General features: G+C 42.3%; 1 protein-coding gene across 9 annotated transcripts in view; it reads right to left on the bottom strand.

Moving 5' to 3' along the window:
* Positions 1-24,261, bottom strand: part of frmd4a (FERM domain containing 4A) — a 95,436-nt gene that overhangs the window by 15,270 nt on the left and 55,905 nt on the right. For 8 of the 9 annotated variants that reach the window (XM_026176132.1, XM_026176133.1, XM_026176131.1 and 5 more), the window contains exons 2-11: positions 15,677-15,742; positions 10,308-10,402; positions 8,574-8,666; positions 5,583-5,667; positions 3,621-3,677; positions 2,834-2,856; positions 1,156-1,239; positions 982-1,047; positions 496-553; positions 168-254 (exon numbers count right to left, since the gene is read on the bottom strand). In XM_026176132.1, coding sequence (XP_026031917.1) covers positions 168-254; positions 496-553; positions 982-1,047; positions 1,156-1,239; positions 2,834-2,856; positions 3,621-3,677; positions 5,583-5,667; positions 8,574-8,666; positions 10,308-10,402; positions 15,677-15,742 — 714 coding nt within the window. Of the gene's footprint in view, positions 1-167; positions 255-495; positions 554-981; positions 1,048-1,155; positions 1,240-2,833; positions 2,857-3,620; positions 3,678-5,582; positions 5,668-8,573; positions 8,667-10,307; positions 10,403-15,676; positions 15,743-18,140; positions 18,510-24,261 lie in introns of those variants that run through there. The other variant, XM_026176134.1, reaches the window with a different exon arrangement.

The raw sequence follows: 24,261 nt of genomic DNA, 5'->3' as shown, positions 1-24,261 counted from the left end.
AATAGGCGATAGGAACTGTAAAAAAAGAAAGACAGAGAGCTTTCCGTATAAAGCAACATGTTCCCTGAATAAATTCTCTTCTTGGGGTGAAATAAACTGAATTTAAAAAGTGAAGGAGGAACGGTTTAGTTTGTGCGGTAGATAGATCAGGAAGAGCATTATCTCACCTTCCTGGGCTTAACTTTGTCCTGGTAATCATACTGAAAGATGCCTTTATAGCTCAGACCCAACCACCATGGGATCCCCTGCTTGTCCTGTAACACAACAAAAATAACTCAGGAACGGCTGTGCATCTGTGCAAGACTCAAAGGGGAAGAAAGGGAAAGTTAAAGAGAGGTAGAAAAAACTGCACAAATGGAACAGTAAAAATTTAAGTTCCATCATGTGTGCAAAAATCCCAACTGGGTGATTAGAGATCCAAAGTGAACAAAAAATGTGTGTGGTGTGCGGTGCATGTGTGAGAAAAAAAGAAACGGCAGAGCAGTAAAACTGTACCTTTACAGAATAGTAATGCACTCCATATGTGGGTAGAGACTCTACAATGCTCATATAACTGTGAGGAGCAGAAAGAGAGACATGTAAGGGTTACAGAGAAGACAGCTTTCAATATGCTGGACCAACATAACTAAAAGCATAAGCCCCCTTCACACAAAGCCCCTGTTCAAGGCAGAGTGTTTGTGTCTTTATTCCCCCTCACACGTCTAAGTGAAAGGTACTGTACAAAGACAGAACTGGGGGGAATTGTTATTGTGCTTTTAAGGCTTCAGCAGAGGTAGTCACAGAGCCGATTCAACATCTGCGTGAAGGGTAGAGCTGGCATGGCCATGCCACACTAAACCCCAGTGCAGTTGTGTGAAACACATAATGCTTTTACTGGAGTCACAAACTGGGGTGACACTACACCAGCCAAAATGTGGGGGATTTCTTAGAGGCGTTACCACCTTATCTCTGTGTGAATACATAAGACATTTACACACTTACTTAACGATTGCCTGCCCTCTACTCTGCCCGCTGAGCTTCTTGTAATGCTCTATGACCCGATCTTCACTGTAGGGGGGTGGGATAAAGAGAAAAGAGGAAAATATCAGCAAGACGATAAACAACATGTGAACTTGTAAAACGTTTGGTGGGTTTTTCTGGGTAAAAGTGTCTCACCAGTAAGCCAGTGACGGATGCTCCTTTAGGGCCTGGGTGGGTAGAGCAGGCAGCTTTTTCAGGTCAGACCTAGTTGCATCGTTACTGTGAAAGAAAAAGAGCAGACTTGATCAGCGACACTCATTCTCAACAGTTTCACACAAACCTGGAAGATATCTATCAACTGTAGAAAGGGGACAACTTAAAAAAAGTTGTAAATTAAATATTAAAAAAAGGATTTTCTCCAAGTCTTAAAATGAACTTTAGAACATTTTGGAAGAAGGGACATTTGGTTAAGAGACAGGAGTAAATGTCCACGGTCTAAATGCTTCTGTGGTCTGTCTGAACAGCTGCGGAGAGTAGACACTGACAGCTGGAAGCAGAAGAAAGAAAAGAGCGACAGAAGCTGAGACACAAAGATAAAAGAAAGAAAGATAAAAGGCGATACAAAAAAACAAAACAAAACAGGAATGGGACAGGAAAAGATTAAGACTGAGAAAGACTAAATGAGACCGGGAAGCATACAGACAGCTAAAGTAACTTGGCCCCAGATTCAGTTTTCAGACCTCCAGCGGCAGGAGGTCTTAATACCCAACTCTAATCCCCCAGCCTCTCTCCGGCCTCTGCCTAGGCCTCAGAAGATTGGGGAAAGCCCTGGGAACATGACAACCTATGAGCTAAAGCCCTGGCAGAGATCCATCCACCCTGCCCGTCTGTTCCTTAATGTGTGAACACAGCTGTGCGTCTGCATTGACTGATACTCACTATGTAGCTATTTATTAAGTATACCAGTTGGGTGGACAACTTTGGGATACATGATAACAATCTGAAGTGCAAGCTGTGCAGAAAAACATCCAAAAAAATAGTGTTTTGTTCAAATCTTTTTCTTTAAACTGTTAAATGCAGAGAGAAATGAAGCGCTGTTTTACTAAGATTCAATTAAGATTACTGAAACGTAGTCAGATTAACATAAGCCGCACTGAAAATCAGTCAATTTACTGAATTCTTTGGGAACAATATGATATGCATTTAACAAAGGAAATCAGGTGTTTGGCTTGAAAACTGTATTTTAGGAGGAGACGTAAAACTAAAGTTATGATGAGAAATGCAAAGGGCAGGAACTATGAGCTTTTAGAAAAAAAAGATTTATGTGTATGTGTGGGAAGAAAAAGGGTAGGAATGTGAAGTAATGTCTCCAGAGTGTGTCACATTCCATCCCTATTGTGTTTATTTACTCCTTTCACTGGTTGAAATGAGGTCAAAGGTGATTGCTGTAGTAGTATGTTTTTCATGCTACAATAAAGGGATGAGGAATCACATACATTTAAGCCAACATCACACAGATGAATATCAGAAGGGCCACATGAGGTCCCCAGCTCACATAAAACTTGCACATAAATTAGTATTTTTTCCCCTAATAAGTCAAAAATGAAAATATAACCCAGCAGAAAAGAGAAAATCCGAACGGCTCAAAACTGGTAGGAGAAAAATAAGAAAGTGAGGTAAATCAAATTAAAGGCACAGATATAGGTGATCAAGAGGGGAGCAAAGGACCACATCCAGACCATAAACCACATCCAGTCCTTGAAAATGTCAAGATACTTTGTTAGCTGTTAGCATATTTAGTTTTTAGTGGCTTTGTTGCTTTTAACAACCTCAAAAAGGACATAATAGCTATGATGACTATGAGTATACATACCTAGTGAAATCACCTTTAGCCTCCTGTGAAAGAGAAAAAAGGGGAAAAGGAGGTCAAAGATGATAGGACAATTTATACAGGTGGATATGTGAGCACTAAACAGTGGCCATAAAATGTGCTTTTAAGTTTTTTTATGCTGGAATCAAGGAGAAACATTAAACGACCATCTGGAACGAAACTTCTGAAGAGTTACGGAGCAGATACCTGACACTGTGTGTCTGCACCTGCACACGGAGGCCGAAAACACGCACCCACATTACTCAGCCTAGTTTATGTGTAACATGACCTTGCGAACCACGGTTAATTGACTTACCTACTCCGAGAAAGGGACAGGAAAGGGAAAGGGCTGGAGTCGAGGAGGATTTGTGAAGCGTAAGTGCTTCTCTGTGACAACAGCTATTCCTGTCCACCATTTATCTGGTAGACCAAAATTTGTGTTACCAAAGTCAACTGAGGTTTTTAGGATTTGAAACCTCCCAGCGTTACTGCAGATTAACGTCAAATTGATAGCTACATTAGATAATGAGAGTTTAATCGCTCACAATTATTACTGCAGTAGATAATGTGAGTTTAATCATCGTCAATTAGGATCAAAGGCTTGTGGAGATAGTTTGGAGGAAAACTTCAAACGGTTTCAGAAAAGAACAGCCCCTGGAATAACTTGTGGTACACACACCGACACACAAACAAACATACAACACACACACACACACACACACACACACACACACACACACACACACACACACACACACACACACACACACACACACACACACAAGCTTACTTGGAGAATGTAGGAAGCCAATTCGAAGACAACCTCACTGTCTACTTCAATTAGCTCCTGCAAAAAGGGGAGAAAAGGAGTGAGCAAAGGCCATTGGAGACATTCACAAATAAATAAAACACACTTTGATCCCTGTGGGGGTAAAAAGTGGACATTCCTGAAATGATCACTCATTTCATCAGTCGAGATAAGATGATATTTCCTTTCACTTAGATGCCAATAACCCTTCTTTTTTTCATGATGTCTTCATGCAGAAAGAGATCAAAGATTAGAGACAAAGTGGAGGGGTTTGGGAGAGGGGGTTGAGGGGTTGAGGGTGAGCATGGATGCTCTGGTTTTTGATTACTGAGAACATTTACCAGTGTGTGTTTTAAATGCATTACTAGGGACGCACTGATCTACAGGTATCTGCCAATATCAAACCCTGTTGACTGATATTGTCCTAAGATGGCATTTACCAATGTCAGTGGTCATGGGTATTAGCATTACATATTGCTATACCAACTCAGAATTTAACCATGGATGCATGCATGTTTACTACTGTTATATAACACGTAGATGAAGAGATAAGCAACAAGCAGGGAGAACAGACAGAGACAGACATGCAACACTGGTACAAACATTTGTGATTTAGTGACATGTGGTGCGTTCCTGTGAAAAATTTGCCAAATACTTACTTTGGGAGTAAACATATATATGACATGATATGTGTACATTAACAGAGAGGATTAGTGGGCAGTGAGTAGTGGGTCACCTATCCCAGGAATGTGCCCTTTACAATTCACCTCTTAATTTGATGGAGGATCAAACAGCCAGGATGAAACACTAGACAGAACAAACCTAACGTGGGTGTACCACCCAGTGAGGCTGCAAATCAGCACACACTGTGTGTGTTTGTACTGTTTTTTCACAGCACAGCAGAAACTACAAGAATAGTGACTGCAGGAAGCACATTTATATCTGCTACGCTGTGCTGTTTCTCTTTCTTTTTTGCTTTCCTACACTGGTATTTAGCTAATATGAGTTGTAATAAATGAGCAGATAAAAATTGGTATCTTGATGAAGACGCTTTAACATGTTTACTAGCTGGACTGAGCATGAATCCTTCCCTTTGTGGGACTTTGCCAGCCTTTTTAACCATCCTGAAATATTGCAACTGCCGATATTTGAATGTCTTGCTACATACAAGACGTTTTAGCACAAAGAAAATGAGTCTTTAGACACTCTCACAGTTTTCTACAAGGCTTTATTAGAACATTTCAGCTCAGTTATTTACAGTTTCAGGCTGCACACGCCCTCTTCTGGAAAAATTACATAACTGTTAGATACTGGTGTCTATAAATGTGCTGTATGCTGACCAAACTATAACTAGATGCCCCTGCTTGAATTTTAACCAGTTAAATGAAGTGGATAGCCTCTCCTTACTCTAAAAAAATGTACCATATTAACTGAGTGGTAAAATAATTCCAAAATCTTTCCTCCTTTAAATTGTCTCTTTAGGCAACTTTCTGGAAGTATGTATTCCAGTGCATAATTTAAATTGCTATTTAAACAGCCAAAGTAATTGTGGCGTAGCGCTGACAGATGGCAATGAAAATCATTTGCTAGTTGCTGAAATGTGGAGCAGCGCATGACATGACGGGTAACAGATGATGCACATGGTTCACATTTTCTGCTTCAGCAAATCAGCACGCAGGACCGAGGTCCAAGCTTTCCTCTTGTGGCATCTCTTCATTTAGAAAGAAAAATGGGCTAAGGAAGTGGCACGCAACATGAAGCCCAGCACTCTATGCAATTTCACCATAAAATGTAACCACTGAAAGCCAAAAATGATTTAAGGCCAGAAGAAAAAGCTTGGCTTTAAATGCAATTTCACAGAGGATAGCATGTAAAGATAAACCAAAGGAGAAGGAGATGAAACCAGCAGTACTTGAAATGCATAAAAAAAAACTAGCTATTTACCTTGTATATGATGGACTTTGCATTAAGAAAGAACAGTTCAATGGTGGCGTTATCCTTCAGGTAGGATATACTCTCTATGTAGAACCTGAAAACACAGAAGAAAATATAAACACTCCTGCAGCTTCAAAGTAAGCAAGGGTGTTCATTGACCTTCAGGAAACAGAAAGAAGATACATCAAGGAGTGTTTTTTGTGTTTGCTTCAAAAACAGAAGCTAGCATGCAGGAAAGCTATGAAAACGAAACTGTGCAGATGTGACTGAAAGGTTGCAGTGGTGAAAGTGACCAGATGGGGGCGCACCATACCAAAGGCTGATCACTTATGCCAAAATCCTTTCCCTTCCCCTTACGCCACATCGCCACAGTGGCTGGCAGTGATTCATTATCAGTTTGTGAGTGTGTGCACATTCCTCAATGTGAATATGCACGCACACACACGCAGATTGAATGTGCACATGATGCACTTCGCTGTGCATCATCAGCAGTGTGCAGTGATCACACGCGCTCGCACACAAACACAGAGTACTACCACACACAGAGATGCTGTCACTTTCTGGCGAGAGAAACACAGTAACCCACTTCTGGCAGAGCGGTGAGCAGGGAACTAACACAATAATGCAGTTTAAATTTAGCTCATGAATGCTTGCAAAGCCAGAGGGAAGCTGGAATGGTGCACCAGGAAGCTACTCGTTGTTATCTCCTCTCTGGTGAAAACACACATCAAAAAGATTCCATATAGCTCAGCTGCTCTAAAGTGTCACCTGACATCTTCTTCAGAGATGGTAAATCGTTTGCTGTTAATCGTGTCTTTAAACCTAAGCTAAGTTTTACAAACCAAACCACTTCATTCACCCACTGGTACATCACTGGTGGTAAAGCTTGTCATACACAGATGTGAATGAGCTGGGAGTCAAACTGGGAATTGGTGCGATTAGCGGATAAATAGCTTAAATCCCCCATCTGGTGTGCATAAAAGAGTTCAGTTTACTTGATATAGCTCTGTGAACAATGCGATCAGCAAACATGTCCTTATGAATATAAATCGGAAATGCGCGTGTTGATTTCAGTGCTTATGGGTCTATATAGGCATCGAGTGAGAGGGATTGCAGGCAGATCAATAATCGGGGGTGTGGGGGGGCTTAATTCGCGTTACCCATTGAGCTGCAAGAGAGAATGAGAGGTGCTTGTCAATATTCAGTGTGAACATTTAATTAAAGCAGCACGGTTGATGAGACATGCCCACACTGCCAGCACAGCAGCAAGCATGCAAAAAAAGCACCCACTGAATCAGCAGGAGGTGGGCATCTGCCTAGCACTTATTGGGAACGCACGCATCACACAAATACCTCATGAGAATGCAGAAACGTGACATACAGAGAGAAACACGCACCCACACATAAACACACATCATACTTCATATTAGACAAACACACCCCCGCGCATAAACAAACCTTATATTGTGCTTATTAAAAACAATATGCTCAGATTGATAACAGATTTAGGCCTGGCATTTGGGCTGATTGTTGTTCCACTGCAGTCCACAGTCTGGATCTGAATGTGTGCACGTGTAAGGATGTGTTGAGAGCGGGTGTATTCAGTACTGTGACATTTAGAGAGATTAAGGTTAGAGATTAGACGGAACTGTGATGATGAAGAAGGGGGATGAAGCCTCAATGAGGTGTCAGAGTTCACAGTGTCATCGCACTACCATCACATCCTCAAACACCCATTAGTCTGTGTAAATACACACACAGTGGCCCTGCACCCCACACAGCTAACCACCAACACTACCACTACAGCTTGTATATGCAGGCTCCTGGGAACAACAGGACCGTTAGTTAACGCAGGTATAAACACAATTAAGATATTCTGACTGTATTGCTGTGGCATTGTGCAATGACGCCACTAAGCAGGATACAGCCAGCGCGCTAAGAATATGCTTTTTCTAAACAGCTCATTTATATCGTGTCTCATGACTTGAGCCACGATATAAATGCCACCATGAAAATGACTCACTGACATTTTGTCCATGCGCATCACTTCGCTTTACACTATTAAACGTTTTATAGCAATGTTGTGCTGGAGAATTATACGGTCCTAGCATTTATATCGATGTAACTCTGACGCAGCTCGTGCACAAACCTGAGCGGTGTAAAGAAAAAAACAGGACAATTCAAAATAAAGCCTTCGTATTTTTCCAATTTTATTTCAGAGGAACCTGTATGTGCATAGGAATGTGTGTTTTTTCATGTCACGTGGATTGCTTTTTTTTTTTTTTTTTTTACAAGCCTATAAAATATATAACACCACTAAATGCAATCATAAACAGCTATATGCTGAATTTTGGTCATGCCTGTGTCTGTATTGCAATATTTCTGTCCTACAGGAGGGTCGGTGGAAAGAAAACGAGTGAACTGTGGTGCAGTTTTATAATCCTGTCACAGTTGGTCAAAAGAAGCATTTTGTTTTTAACCAAAGAGATGACTACAGTTAAGCAACAGCAAGAAAGTCATGGTGGGCTTATACAAAACAAGGATAATGACTGTGCTGTTCAGTGTTCCACTGAAAAAGGACCTTTTATAAATGAGTTTGCGAGTGTTTTTTGTCAAACAGCTTCAACATAAAGATGCACAGTGCTGATTTCTCCACCTCCCCAAACCCTACCCTTATAGGAAAAAGGTTTCTGGTATTTTGTTTGTTTGTTTGTTTCGAGTACAGTCGCCATGAATCCGATGCTATCTGCATGCAGTGCATTCTGATGAAGTATGAGAGGCTTGCCATTGGCTGAGAGGCCCTGTGGTGGGAAGTAAACACTGCGATCAGAACAATTTCACAGGGGCTTTTCATAACTAATCGTATTAATCTCTTCCTATTATGGCATGAATGTGTGAGTATACTCAAGAACGTACAGACTTCTTTCTTTCGTTCCCACATACATCTGCAATCAGACAATGATTGGTGTGAGGGGACTAACTTGCAGAAGAAAGACTCACCTGACACAGAAGTAGAGGACAATGGGACCAGACTTCTTGGGGAATTCATGTTCTAATACCCTGCGGTCCAGCTGCAGCCAACTAAAATGGCCCCTGATGGGGAAGAACAACCATACAATCAACACTATAATTCAGAGGTGTCTTAATATCAAACTAGGGTACACAAAGGTTCATCTCATGAAACAGAACACTTTCTACTTAAGCCATCCCATTTATCTTTTTTGTCACACTTTGCTTGCCTCTGTCCCCCTCTTCTCTTCCCTCCCCTCTCGTTTCTCTCTCTTTGTTTCCAACAGAGAGAAAAACCGCACAGACAGCTTGTCACCCTGGTTACCCTGCATGGTCTCCTGAGCAACTGAGCAACATCTCTCTCAAACTCTCCCTTCTTCTGTTTCTTGTCTCTCAATCTCTTGGCCTCCTGTCCCCAACACGCAGCCTCTTTGACCAGTGAGCGGTCAGAGCTCAGGCGTCTCCTCTCCCCAGGCAAAAGCAACAAATCTACACATCACAGAATTAAGACTCTATAGTGGACAATGCTTCGCTGGACAGACACTGGCAGTAGTCGCTACCATGTAAATACCAAAGAGCAGAGGCCAGTCTTGCTTGACATCAGTGGATGCATGAGATAAAACAAAAACAGAAAGGCAAAACGGCCATGGCGATGTTTGCCTGCATGTAAATCGCTGGCATCACTATCATGCCGTGGCGTTTCTGCCTTTCTAGGTCAGAAAACCCAACAAAGCTAATTTGAATGTCATGTTTGCATTTCAAGCACAGCTCTCATGGCAAGCCTACTGGCAAACACAGACTTGTGATCTTTGCTAGTCCAGAGAAAGATAACCACCCACATCACTTCACTTCACGGTTAAATGTGATCTTCACAGATCTTCATTCTTTGCTTTACCGACAATGATAAAGACAGTTGCTGACAAAATAAATCTGTTTTTTTTTATTTTTTAAATCACTGAACAACAAGAAAAAGACAAATTAGACATGTAAGCTAAACTAGATTTTTCTTTTCAATTTCATAGTTAATTAAGCCTTAACAGGAAAAGTGCTCTGGGAATTCCTCAAGAGAAAACCAATCCAAAACCAAATGCCACATTATTAAAGTGGTGCTTTTGTACACTGTGCTACAACTTAGTAATCTATGAGTATATAGTTTACATTTAGTCCACCATTATCAGTTTTGTTCACTAGTGCTACAAAGTCCAATTAGTGGGCACACAGAGTAAAATATAAACGGTTGTTGTGGAACGGTAGCCATGTGGAAAAAGATTTTAAATTATACCTCAAAACTGAACGCAATCAAATGTAATTAGAAACCATACCTGCTACTACTCATTATCCTTGACACTAACTCTATAGCATTTATTTAAGGCTTTCTATCTTTGTCATTGGCATCTACAAACACACTGTCCACGACATCAGTGTCCATGACACTGGCTTCAGCCAACCATGAAATCAGAAGCCATGTTCACGTGCACTCCCCTCTGATATCCTTGTTGCTTTGCCTATGTGCACAACAAACAGCACCTGAACTTTGATACTAAATTTGCCTATGATTACACTACTGCTGACCCACATGTTGCTTTAATAACTTTACTGCTACCAACTGTGTATCAGATCTGATGCTGGTGTCATTTACAGTGATCTCATGTTACAGCACTGAAAAAATCCAAACAATTAAGTTAAATTAAAGACTGAGTGACATAATATTTTATTTTAACTTACGTTTCATCTGTGTATGCAATTCCAAAGTACTCCTTCTCCTTTAGGTTGAAGTGAGAGGCCACAAGGTCCAGCAGGTCTTTAGCCATCAGCTTGGGCTGCAGGAAGGAAGATATACGAGTTTGGATTAGGCTAAGGTTGTTTTAATCAGCTGTCATGTGTGTGTGTGAAGTGGTTTGCCACACTGTAGTTTAATTGGAAAAGTAGATGTAGTAAAACTTTATGCTAATGTATTATATCGGCTGTTGAGTTACCGCAATGACTAAGCATTTTGACAAACACCAGGGAGGAGAGGGAAAGGGCCAGAGTGGAGGAGATAAATGAGAGTGAGAGAGCAAGAGAAAGATGGATGGAGTGCGTGGATGTTGCTGACAGTGCAGGTACCCTTCCCCTCCCCTCTCCTTCCTGACCCACACCTCCACTGCAGAGTCACGGCTATGGGCTGAACCACTGTATTGCAGAGAGATGCTAGCACAAGAGCTATATAGCATGCAGATCACCTTAAAGCAAAGCAAGAGTCCAGGGAATGCTGCCATATGCTGCTGGTTTGTCACATCCTGAATAAAAGTGCACCAGTAACTGAGGTTAACCATGGGTGTGCCTCGCTGCCTACATTTACGCGCACAAACACACATGCATACACACTCATCTGCATGCAGCCACAAGACCGTGTTATACAGGCCACTCCCAGCATACAGAAGGAGCACATGAGTTTGTACTGTCTAGGAGAGGAGGGCATGAGGAATACATATTGTCTGAAACCATTTTTCTACACGTGCCCACACACACAACAGCGACATTGTAGTGCCATAGTATCCACACTCTTAAGAGCCTCTTCCTAATGTCCTATAGTATCTACTCACTGCATAGCTACAACTTCAGTGTCATAAGCTACTGAGAGCTATTTAAAGGGAAGGAGGTGATGTCATGCAGACACACACACACACACACACTACCACATCTTCACTGACCTAGATCCCATATAATCACGATGCCTACAGTGATCCTGCTACACATAAAGGCTCAGGAGAGATCAGAATTGAAAGAGAGAGCTGAAGGTGAAGTTACCGCATAAGTTGATTCAACCCTATATTCACAGATGTAAACATTTCTATTTAAATGTCTCGTTAAGAGTAAGGCTGCCACGATTTGTCGACTAGTCACGATTACGTCGACTATCAAAATCGTCGACGACTGATTTAATAGTCGACGTGTCGTTTGAAGCTTTGTAAGATCGCAAAAGACGCAGGAATAATAGCAGGATTTAAGAGTGTAATAACGGACTGAAACAGAAGATGGCAGCACAGCATGTACAAGGATGCCAGCTGCCGTTAAACCCCGAAGAAGAAGAAGAAGCAGCTGTGTCCCAGAATTCATAGCGCGGCCCAGCTTAGTTTCCAACAATGGCGGTAGCTAGTTAGTTTTAATATTACTCTTATTATTCTTTCTGGGTCACAAAATAAACGTTTAACATATTTTCAGGCGAGAATGTAGCTGTGTAAACCTCAAATATCGGCTCAGTTTATCAGGACACCACATATTTTCAAAAGCGCTCCGACGTTTTCGGAGACGTCTGTTACCCACTAGCTCGATAGCTAGCCGGGGGCTAGGTCACTAGCGCCGTGAGAACACCGGACTCCCGGCAAACTGTTTTCAAACCCACCCCGTCTTTCGCGACTCAGGTTAAATATATATGAGTCACTTAGATAAATTAAAAATGTTGTTGTTTGGCTTTTTTTTTTTTTTAGTATTTTATTTGTTCCTGAGTAAATCGGTTTGGCTGAGATTAAAGTTATAGTTTTTACACAGCTGAATAAACGTCAAGCAGACAGCTGATTATCAGAAGTGTGAGATGCTGGAGAATATACTCCGGTGTCCTGTTATATTTTAGATAGCAAGGAGTTTATTAAACTTTACCGAAACAATCTGCAAATTTCATTAAAATTGAATAAACTATCATCTTGTCTTTATTTTTAGTTAGCACCTTAAAAGCTTAAAGCTATAAGCTAATGATAGTTATATAAGAGCATATGCTGCATGGTGCAATAAGCTGTAGTTTTACGTCCAGTGGATGATGATCTGATTAGTCGACTAATCGCATAAATAATCGGTGACTAGTCGACTATCAAAATAATCGTTTGTGGCAGCCCTAGTTAAGAGTAAAATTTCCAAATACATATTTACAGAGAGAACAATTGCAAATTTAGCAAAGATAAGATCGGGAATGTCTCTGAATATTTTTTTGTTCTGCGGCTGTATGTTTACATTGCACAAGCAGAGAAGCAGAGGTTAGAGTGATGATTTTCTCTTTGTTTTGGTCCTGATCTGTGTGACTCAACTGAAATTGGTACTCCCATCCAAAACAGGTCTGATTGGCCCTGTCATTTCTTCCAAATGGGAGAGCAGAAACTTAGATGATCTACACTAGAAGTCTTTGAAGCCCTCAACACATTTTATATGTGGAAATTTTAGGTTTTGAAGAGAGGGTATCTTTATGGCATTAGCAGTAATACCTGTTTTGGTTCAGTCTGGGGAACATGCTGCGATGGTCTTTCATTACCACAGAGCAGCCAAACTGCTGTGGCAACAATATCAATTAAACAACATCCATCCCACCACGGTGTAGCAAGCAGTGAGCGGGTAACAGGGACATATTGGCACGTTGTTGGGCAGATGATGGGGCGCTAAAATAAACCCCAGATACGCTGTTAAAAATCAGGAGTGTATTACTGAAGATTAAGAACAACACAGGAAGCATTTCTCTAACCCACCATTTCCACAAGCATGCGTGGCAGCTTATTTCTGGGATTACAGATACCAGATGTGTAATAATGTGATGTAGACAGAGAAAGACAGGCAGTATTGTAAGTGATGCGGTACACTAAACACACCCTAGACATATACAGACCATGCAGACACACATTACATACGCATACACTATGGAGCCATCTATCAGACTGTACAGTTCTCTGAAAGCTTAGACAGCATTACTGCTAATAGATATTTAGCGTGTGCCTCCTCAGCAGCACAGGTAATTAACAACATAAGAATTACAGGGAGGTGTAAGCGAGTAGCAGACACACTAAAGACAAGTGACAAAAAAACGGTTGCACACTTGGCTGGCTGGAAACAAGTCATGGCCCGATCTCTGCAAACACCCAGTAAGGTCTTTGCTGCCTTCAGAGTTGCTCAGATTTATGAGTTGCCAACTGATTTATTAGTTGCAGCCTATCCCCTCTAAGGCTGTCTAAGGTTAAGGCTTTTTGGAGACACATGCTGCATTATTATGATTTTTCCCTGCACAATAACCTCTTCTTATATTTTTTGCTTTGCATACGGACTTAAAGTTTACTGAACTTCCCCTTCATATTATGTAAAAGGACTCAGTGATGTAGAAAAGCAACACTGTTACACAACTGAACCTTATTTACCCTTTAGCCTCGCAACAGTCTAGGCTACGTAAGTAATAGCTTCTGTACTGATATACAATTTCACCGAGAGGTGTGTTTGGTAGTTAGCTTTACATCTTTACAACCTGGTTAATAAGCGCGCTGTCCCTCTGGTACATTGCTCCCTGCCAATGAGGCATTGCTCCACAAGCAAACCACAGAGGGCACGCTATCAGACTGGAGGAAGTAGACAAGGCTAAATGACTCTTCTGGGATTAAACAGCTGGTCAATGTTACAACTCACTGACAGGAGTAGGAGCCTTTCTTCAGATGGTAACTGGCTTGTGTACCTGGCATGCTTACAACAAGTTTCATGAAAACCTCAATGGGACAGACCTGACAATGGCGCTGTTTTACGATCGGGGGACACTTATAAATAAACACAAATTATAAATAAACACACTGGTTTAGACTGTTTTTGAAATGTGAACATCCAAATCTTTTTTTTTTTTTTTTTGCAAACAAGCGGAGGACTGGACTGCTTTTTAGTTCAGTGGAAAACTTAAGAATAACACTGTGATTCTCTGTGGTCCCACTAACAACTCAATGACCTGCAGAACATCCGCCTAACGGATGGAGGCAAGGACAGGGACTGAGAGAGAAAGAAAGCCAGCAGTTTCCTGATTTATGTGACAAAAGTTTGTTAATGACATCCACTTTTCTGACCTTTTTGCCAGTCTTGTTTCTTCTCACAAACGCGGTTAACACAGCCAATTTTTATCACTCACTCCTTATCCGAATATACCAACAAAACTCTTCACATAAGCACTACATTAAGAAATATTTATGTTAAAGCCCCAAGTTGTCTTTTTATTTTATTTTTATGTACTGAAAGAAACGAGAAGAGCAATAGAGAGGGTGGATGGATGCAAGATAGAGCTGAAACATTTGTATTTGTAAATTGAGATAAAGCAATGGAAAGACAGGTAAAAAGCTAGCCAGCTGTTGAATGAGAAAAGAAGACATGAGGAGCCAAGAGTGGAGAGACAGACAGAGTGACTAAGGAAGAGGAGCAGAAAAAGAAGTACCAATTTGAAAGGGAGGATCAGTTCTGGCAGAGTAATCAAATCAGAAAGTCAGCAGACCTATCCTTGGCTCTCCTCTCCATTTTCTCCTCTCTCTCCCTTTAGTGTCATCTCCTTTTCATTCCTTAGCCCTCATCTCATTTTTCTCTCTCCTTCTCAACCTCCCGAGCTTCTGCGTCAATCGTTCTATTCTCTGCCTGCTGTTCTTCTCCTGTTCCAGGGCAATTACTTTCTTTTGTCTTTCTCTGTTTCAGAGGAATCGAGTAATGGTCAGACCAAAGGGAACTATGGGAGGTTAGGAAGAGTGTAAGGAGCTCCTAATGAATCCATTTCAGTGTATCTAGCCAAGCCAAAAGAAAATAAAAAGAATGGCAAAAGTCAATATCATTAGCAATCAATGAAGACCTTTGGTATAGAAAAGAAAGCAGACCAGAGGAGAGTTGCAGCTGAAAGCTGAAAAAGGTAATGGTAAAAACGTAAATGAAAGAGAGGCAGTTTTTTTTAGGATGGTGCTGTTTTTATTCATTACTACAGAGAGGCTTGCTGGGAGAACTAAAGGCTAAAAGCAGAGCCAGGGTAATTGAAGCAAAGGTTTCCATTCAGGACTCGATCGAGTGGAACTGTATGTCAGGATTCAGAGTTTAAACAGGCACTGCAAATCAGTGCTGCGAGCGCAACCTATGTGCGCTTTTATGCATGTGTATGAGAGAGATCAGGGAAAGCATCAAGAAAGCGCAGCGTCACCTACTCCTGACCAAATTTCCCTTCGTCAGCAATAATGGAAGTCACTTGGGACTGCAGACATCACTTCTCCCTAGCTGTAAGGAACTGATAGTCTGTAAAGTGAGAGGGGAGAAAGGAAAGAAAGAACTAGAGGTCAGGAGGAAGACACGCTCACCTGAACGAGGAGCTCCAGCTTCCTGTCGTCCAGCAGATGGACCTGACATCGCCGGCCCTCTGTCATCTGAGAAATAGAAAAAAATGCATGTTTCTTAATATACTTGTTTATAACAGCTCATCCAAACATACACCTGTATCCCACTATTCTACAGAACTACATTGTTACAACTCATGCAACAAAAATTTGGTACATTTCCAAATGACTCATATATTTTGCTCAAATTGAAAAACATCATTGTGCCTCTCATCAATAAGTACAGTATGTGAGCAATACCCTGCATGACAGGCTTGGAGTTTGCATGTGTGTTAGCTCGAGCCATAACAAGGTTAGCTGATCTAAATACACACAATGGGCCTTGCTCTGTTCCTCACGGACATTTTTAACATTCCTCCTTGAGCAGGAAATCCACTATCCATCAGAGGACTAGTGACCAAAGTGAGGGAAGCTGCCTGCTGACAGTGTTCACTGGAGTGTTTGTCTGTTTTGCTGATACCAGGTTTGCTGAATAGAGCTCCAAAAGAATGAATAATATCCGTCTGCCAAGGTCAGGCGTAAACAGTGAAGCAGGTGCAATGATGAAACAGTCAACTGTGGGAAAACACGTGTTAGACCAAATATTTTACACGGCAGACAAAGCCAAGCCGTCTCTGCAAACCTGCCCTAACATTTGCTACTCAAATACAAACAAATCCAGGACCAGGCCTTTAACATTCACTGCATAAACACTGCCGGACATTTAAAGCCATGTGAAGAGGCTGGGTCTCAAGTGTTCTGCATTTTTGGGTGTACGTATGTTTTTCAGCACATGTGGAGATCCTCCACGATTTCACAGGAAGCAGGGACCCTGAGGAACACAAACACCCTTTGGCTCCACCCACGCTTCCCTCAAATCAGGGAGATGGGGACTAGAGAGGTTGGAGGATGGTGTGTGTATTTGGGGGGGGGGGAATAAAGAGACGGGGGAAACATCACCATTGTCCAAAACTCCTCTCAAAAAACAGATGCTATTAATCTGAACACAAGTATAACTGGTTTGTAACTCTATCAAGAGGATCATATTGGCCTCCTGAGGCTATTGTAATTTGGTAAGGGTGTCTCCTTAACAAAGTTAGCCTACTTTCTCACCATTTGTGCCAGCTTGCATCGGGGTGAGACTTTAGCAAAGAGACGATGATACCAGAAAAAGTGAGGGAAAGAAGTACCGCAGCACTCATCCCAGTGTGAACTTCCCCAAATCATTACTGGTGGGCGTGTGTGGCTTCTAGTGTCTTTGCAGGGTTCAACTTACCCTCCCCCTCGCCACTGATCCCCTGTGGTTTGAGGGTTTAGATTGGGTGCACCTGTGCACACAGTCAAGTGACACACAAACCCTTACATTTTCCATCCTTGCCCTTTGTTTTTATCCCCCATCCTCCTGTCCTGGAGTTACATTATATCTCTGAAAACACTATGTGTTTATACTGTACACAGTGATTTTAATTACTACCATAGCTGCTTAGTGGTAGGTTTAGTGGTGCAGATGCAACCAGATGTGAGCTGTACAACAACTCAGAGATGTCAAGCGCAACTAAGGTTGCTGTAAAGGCATAACATCGCATTAATCCACATATTTTTGCTCAATTACTCAGCAAAAAACTAGAGTATAATAATCAAACATTTAAAGTATCCTGTCTGCAGAACACTTCAAACTGTAATGTGGCATGCACGCTGTCACTGGGACTCAGCTTGAGGCACATGGGAATAGTGCAAGTCTTAATGTCAAGGTAACAAATCACTGCCCTGAGGAACAAAAACTAAGCAGCCCAATCTGGCACAAACAGATGGGTTTTGGCCACAAAACTGCATGAAAATAAATGTAATAAGTCTCTATTACAAGGTTGTTATCAGTAAAGAAGGCTGACAAAAGTAGAAAATGAGGAATTTTCAATATAACACAATCTAGCTGCACCATGAGCTAAATAATATACATTGTTACAAAATGTTTCTTCTTTACAATGCAACTCTTCTGAGAGAAACAGTGGCCAAAGGCACATGTGCTGCTGGCTGCATCACCTTATCCTGTTGTGTGATTCATGATGCATTCAACAAAGCAACATTTCTGACCCCATTAGTGGTCAGGTCTCAATTGGTTAACATGCATCCTCAAGCCTGACTCACCACCAAGAAACGCTGATATTTAAAGACCAGAGATGAAAGTGAGACATATACCACTACAGTGCTGTCTGAAGCAGCCATGTTCACAGTGTTTCATTATTTCTTCGCTGGGGCTGACAGCACAATTACACACACACACACACACACACACACACACACACACACACACACACACACACACACACACACACACACACACACACACACACACACACACACAGAGAGAGAGAGAGAGAGAGAGAGAGAGAGTTGACAGTGATGCTTGGTCAGTATAAGCGACCGCAGTAAGGTTATCATTAGTTAGTACCTTGCAAATAAATGCTCACTGCCACTCACAGAAGCCGGCTCCAAGAAGGAGAGAAAAAACAAAAATAATAATAAAAAATTTTAATCCCAGAAAGAAATGAGTCGTGTTGCAGCCAGAAAATCCTCAAAAAACACCCGCTTTTCTGTCCGGCCTAGAGGATGAGGCACATCAGCATCCATGTTTGTGACCATTAGTTAACGTTAGTTGCGAGCTGGCCGTATAATCCCGTCTTCTCACGTCTTCGCCGTTCAAGCAAAAAAAATAAATAGGCGCTAATTAACGGCGACCGTGGAGCGTTTTTCAAGCGAGGCTTCTCTCTCATCCCTCCTTGTGGAAAGCACTCAGCTCCACGGTGCTAGTCCTGGACGACCAACCCCCGCCCACCCCCTCCCCACACCTTTCCCTACCGGCACCGTGCACAAACGGCGTGTGAACGTGCGGAACGCGGGAGACCGTACCATCGGTCGGCAACCGAGGGGGACGGCCGGAAGAAGCGGCTGACTGTGCTCCAGTCTGCCTTCACTTCGCCAGCTTTGCTTCTCGCTGTCACCGGAGTTGCTTCGAAAACACGGGAATAATGGAGGCAAGATGTGGGGGCGGGGAGAGGAGGGGGAATTTTCTGCAGCGGCAGCTCGCAGCCATGAGAAACTGCAGACCTCTCTCTCTTTCCTGATGTGTGAGTGTGTGTGTGTGTGTGTCTGCACCCAAACATCTGTGTCTGCAGGACGGTACTGATACATAACAACGTAAAGTCTGCCTACTTTAAGAAATCCGCTGTGCAGGGGCAGGAGGAGTTGAGATTACCTAATATGAGTGATCACCTTTAAATCAGCATGTAACAAGTGTATTGTGACAGAGCTGCACAAACCTTCAAATGCTGGTTATACCCTGCTAAAAAGCAAACAAGCAGAGGTTTCTGTCTAGACCCTTGGTTTGCGCTCCCTCTCTCTGCCTCTCCCTACAGCTTGTAGCTTCCTGTCTGCGCTTTCAAACACAAATCTTGCTCACAGGTTTGGCTTGCTTGAATGAATCCTGGCCCTTCAGTCCACTGCAGCCGTTGCACTGACACTCTCTTTTTTTTTGTATGACCTAAATTGGGCACTTGTGTTCACCCTGCACGGCTGGAACAGCAGCCGTTAAAACCGCAAGCTGTTAACATAACAAAATCAGTCTGGTTTGTGGATCCATAAATAGATACTAAGATGTGCAGTGGAGGGTGCTTATAAAAAGTTTGAATGATTCAGCTATTCTGCCTTTTACAACAAGAAGCAGTCCCCGTGTTATGAAAACAGTGTGAGCACCCATGCAAAGCAGGTATGCATATGTGGCACACCTTGTGTACTCGGTGTCATTCTGTTTATTTGAGTGAAATGCAGTTGTGCCATATGTGATTCATTGAAATGCTCTCTTCCCAAACATTTAGCAATATCAAGATGCAATTACATTTTATAAGCTTGGCTTGAAAAGCTTTCTTGCAACCACGGTGTATGCTGCAACCCCAAAATTCAGCTTAGTTTGCTAAATGTAGATGGTCACATGAGAAACGAGGAGGTGTATCCTTTTCCCTTCTGCCAGATTTTTCTGTTTCTGGATATTTTTGGCCTGCTCCAGACACCGGAAACTGGCCTGTCCAACTTAAACATCTCCAGATGACTCTTTCTTTGGCATTAATACATACAGCCGTCCCCTCATTCTTTTTCTCCGGTCAAATTCACATCTCCGTTTATTGGTAGCTTCCTCAATTTGCTGTGATAAGAGTCCTGTTGTTTAACAGTGCCAGGGAGAGTGAAAGAAGGGGGACAGAGGAGACTAGAAGCAGGATCCTGAACACTTACACTGCATGAGTCTATGAATGATTCCTCCTGCATGGCATGGATGAAGCTGAACCACAAAAAAAAAAAAACATAAATAAAAAGGAGGGAAGAAGGGAAGCAAGGCAGGAAGGAACAATAACAGGCAACTGTGATTTACTGAGCCACCCTATCCAGTGTCCATGGCCCTTATCTTCCCATACATGCTAACCTCTCCATGACCTACAGACAGTATTGCCAAGAACTACAAAGTGAGAAACACTTGTAGGTGTAACATTTCTGGACCCTGACCGAGCCTTGTTATGGAGCCAGTTTGCTTCTATTCTGGGCTGGGGTGTGGCTGTAATAATGAGGTGCTGATTAAGTATTTTTCTGCAGAGTACCGATCCAAAGGGTAAAGATCTGAATGGCTGAGGTGGGTTTAACAGGGTAGAGTGGGGTTTTAGGGTCAGACAGGGAAACACAGCTGTTGGTCTGTGTTGGGAAAGGTAAGCTATGTTGGTGGAACCCAATATAAACACCGCTGAACGGTTAATTGAAGCAAGATGGAGAATCTCCTCAACCCTAACTGTGGGATGATGTGGTAGGCAATTAAGACTGACACACACACACACACATACACACACACACACACTCTGTCTTGCTCCGTCTACCGTTGTCTGCTTCTCCCACATATTTATAGAGACAAAATAAACAGACACTCTTAAACACGTCACTTTGAGAGCAAGCATGCTGTGACACAAGCACTCCGATGATGATTTATGATGCTGAGATCATTACATCTCAGCAGGCTTTACGACTTGTCTGCAGTTTGAACGCAACAGCATCTACGTATGGTGTAGATTAGATTACAATGCAGAAGAAAAATAAAACATTGGGAATACAGTTTCAGTTCAGTCCAGTAGGTTATTTAAGACCTGATGGAAAAATAATAGCAGGGCCAAATCCTGTCTTCCCCCTCAAACTAGTGTTTCACAGAGTGGCAGAGTGAGATGGAGCAGGGAGGGTCAAGGAAAGGCAGCCAGGAATGTCTGGAGAAAAGACTGACCGTCGAGATCTGTTTTGTTTGTACAAGTGTGTATATGGGAGCGTGCGTGCGTGTTATTGTGTGTGTCTGTGAGCTCCACCCTCACTGCCCGTGAGTGACTTTGGGACTGAAATGTGGTTCCAGTTAGGGCGTTTTTTAAAATCAGAAACATACTGGCACTTCAAACAAACTGGGGATATTTTTGAAGCCAACGCAGCTTTGTTCTTATTTTACTACAAAGCTCCATTCCCAGACTTCCACTAAAAAAAACAAAAAAAACAAGAAAAACAAAAAAAAACCATCCCCCCCTCATTTTAATATAGAATCACAACTCTGACTAAAACTGACAGACGGAGACGCTTATGAATTTCAAAACCCACACGGGCACTTTTAGCGGGAACAGTAAAGACATTGGGAATAATGCTGTATAAAAGATTTTTGCAAGATCCAAACTTTTGTTGTGTTGAAGTCACACCAATCCACCTCTGCCTTCACATCTTAAGTTCAACCTCGCTGCCATTTGCACCCTTAGGAACCTCGATTCCAAACGAACTGAAAAGATAAGACTTTTGCCTTTTCTTGCTTCATGGTGAAAACTGCCAGAAAGCATTTCTGCTACACACACACGCACGCACTCAAGAAAAATGTACATTCATCGACAGATCAAAGTGTCATCAAAGGGTCTCTAAAAAATATGCACAATGTGAGCCAGTGGTTTGTGCTTCTTAAAAAGATTGTGTGGTTAAGAGAAACAAAAATAACACATGAAGACACAGCAATAGTTTTTTTTGTGCTGGTAGAGTTAATCTGAACATGCCTTGCAGTCATAACATTAAACTTCACCTTGTTCCGCTTGATTCCTCATGAAATTTTTCTTTTTATTCTTTGCAGATTACACACTGAAAGGTCACATTGCCTAATCCCAAAATAATGAAGTCCTTTCTTAACCCCCACCCCCTCCCTCCCCAATCCTTGCACACCTATGTTGTTCCTGTAACAGTCAGTTGTGTGGACTTATCTCTTTATGCTTAATTAGCTCCTCCTCCTCTTTGTTTCAAGCCCGTATCGTCCTTCTGTTTGTCTCAGTTCTTCCATTTCCTTTTTTTGGGTTTTGTAAATCCTTTATATACATTTGTTTCAACTGCACTTTGTGGTTGAACAAAATTTTGGCCTCACAGACGTACACGTGTGCATGGGCGGCTCACTCACAGAACCAGCAGTTATATTTAAAACTCTAAAACAACACCACAGTCTCCTATGATTACATCCAAGCAAACAAGCACAATGCGGTGATACAGCGCCACAGTGCGTCAAGTATAGGAGGGAATGGCCGCAGGCTGCTTTGATTATTCAGTTCGAATTTTTTTTTTTTATGAAAATGAGATGTACAGAAAGTGCCAAAAGGGCTTAATCCACTTTCTAAAGGTGGCTCCCCCAGTTCATGAGTCTTTTCATGTCTTCTCTTTTAGATGACTTTTCCCTGTCAGGTTTATTGGAATGGACCGTACAGTCTATCTGTCTGTCTATAGATGTACTGAAAGTGCCAGCAACCTGAAAGAAGAGTACAGAAGTTCAGGACAAATAGGTACGAGTGATGTCATGTCTTCTCAATGAAACACAGTCTCAGTGATTGCGGGGGATGATCTGAGAGGATGTGGACTGTCAGTGTTCACAGGGGAAGGATCTTTTACCCCTACACCTCCTCTCTTCATCTATAATTTAGACAATGAGAAATCACTATAGACCCAAGCGACCCTGTGTTCACTGATACTGCTGGCACTGCACTCAGAAGGACAGTGTGACGTAGAGAGGAGTGTGCGGTTCTGCACAGTATCCTTTGTATACAGTGTGTGTGTGTTTGCATCTGTGTGTACAACCCACTGAATTTTGCTGATCAATGAGCCTTCCTTGTAGAGCTCTTTTTATCTTTGCTTTCTTTGGCTTTTGTTTGGTGTCCCATAAGCAAAAACCAAAAAAAAAGGAAAACCCCGCATGTTTGTGTGTGCCCTCGTGGCGTAAACTCAAGGGCACTGAGTGCTGCAGAGCAGTTGAACCCATGTGGCCTCTATTCCCTGCCCTGTGACAAGATGGAATACCAAACACACTAATCATTTAGCAAGCTGAATATTAAACAGTGCTGTCTGCAAGTTCTATTTGTGTGTGTGTGTGTGTGCGTGTGTTTGTGTCCTAATGTATTCTACTAGCCTATTAAACATGTACCCTGAGACCAGAAACAGCAGTGGAGATTTTGGGGCAAAAGGTGCCTAAATCCTCTCTGTGCCTTGCTGATTTTGCCTGGTGTGTGTGTGTGTGTGTGTGTGTGTGTGTCCTCCAGGTCCAAAGACCCTCTAGGCTAATTAGGGAAACAGCCAAAGAACAACACCATTCAAAGCACTGGCTTTACAGGAGCTTGGTGAGCTTCCATCCTCATGATACTTCAGAGATTTTCAAACCACCCACTTCTTTAGCTGAGTGCATGGAAACATCCTGCAGTGTCAAGTGCACACACGCACACATACTCTCGCGTGCACATAAATGTTTGACCGGCCTCACTGCTCCGTGCTTGCCAAAGTAAGATGCAAACAAAAGTTGCCATGGCAACGTTCTAGGAGATCTACTCTTGTCTGTCACTCAGTCCTGTGCCAGAAATGTAGGGCACTTAAAGGAGGAGGCAATGTCACACAATGGTCAGACATTGTAACAAAAATAGGTATGACTGTGGTGTACAAGTGTACAGCAAAAAGGCACGCAATAAAGGCTTCAAGTGATTCAGTGCAACTGATGACAGTGTCATGATGCCTGATGAAAAAGACAAGTGAACCCTTTGCTCTACCAAGCCACTATGTACTCATAATTTCACACATCTGCACCTTCACTATTCCAGCTCGCGTTCACAGGGAATTGGCAAGGGAAAAGGCTGAAAAGGGTTAAGGAAGACAGATTGGAGAAAAAAGGAGAATACATGAGAGATGAGCCAGGCAGAGAAATCGACACAACATATAGAAGAAGCTGAAAGCTATGAAGTTATGGGCTGAACAGGGTGCAGCCTAGGACATTTCTTCATCTTGCTTCAGGATCTATTTTGAGGTATTATAATGAAAAAAAGGGGAATGAAAAAGAGTTATCGGCCCCTCCACAAGTCCCGTCCTGCAGCCTGTGTAGTCAGTTTGAACTGTGCTCTATAGCTGGGATTTATCAATCCATAACTTTGGTTCATTGTGACTAAGCTCCATTATGACACACTTGATTCCTCTGAGGCAGGGTAGTGAAAAATGACCCAGCT

The sequence above is a fragment of the Astatotilapia calliptera genome, chromosome 7 (assembly GCF_900246225.1).
Source record: "Astatotilapia calliptera chromosome 7, fAstCal1.2, whole genome shotgun sequence".
Taxonomy (NCBI): domain Eukaryota; kingdom Metazoa; phylum Chordata; class Actinopteri; order Cichliformes; family Cichlidae; genus Astatotilapia; species Astatotilapia calliptera.
The sequence above is the reverse complement of the archived record's forward strand: the minus strand, read 5'-3'. Positions and strand labels throughout refer to the sequence as shown.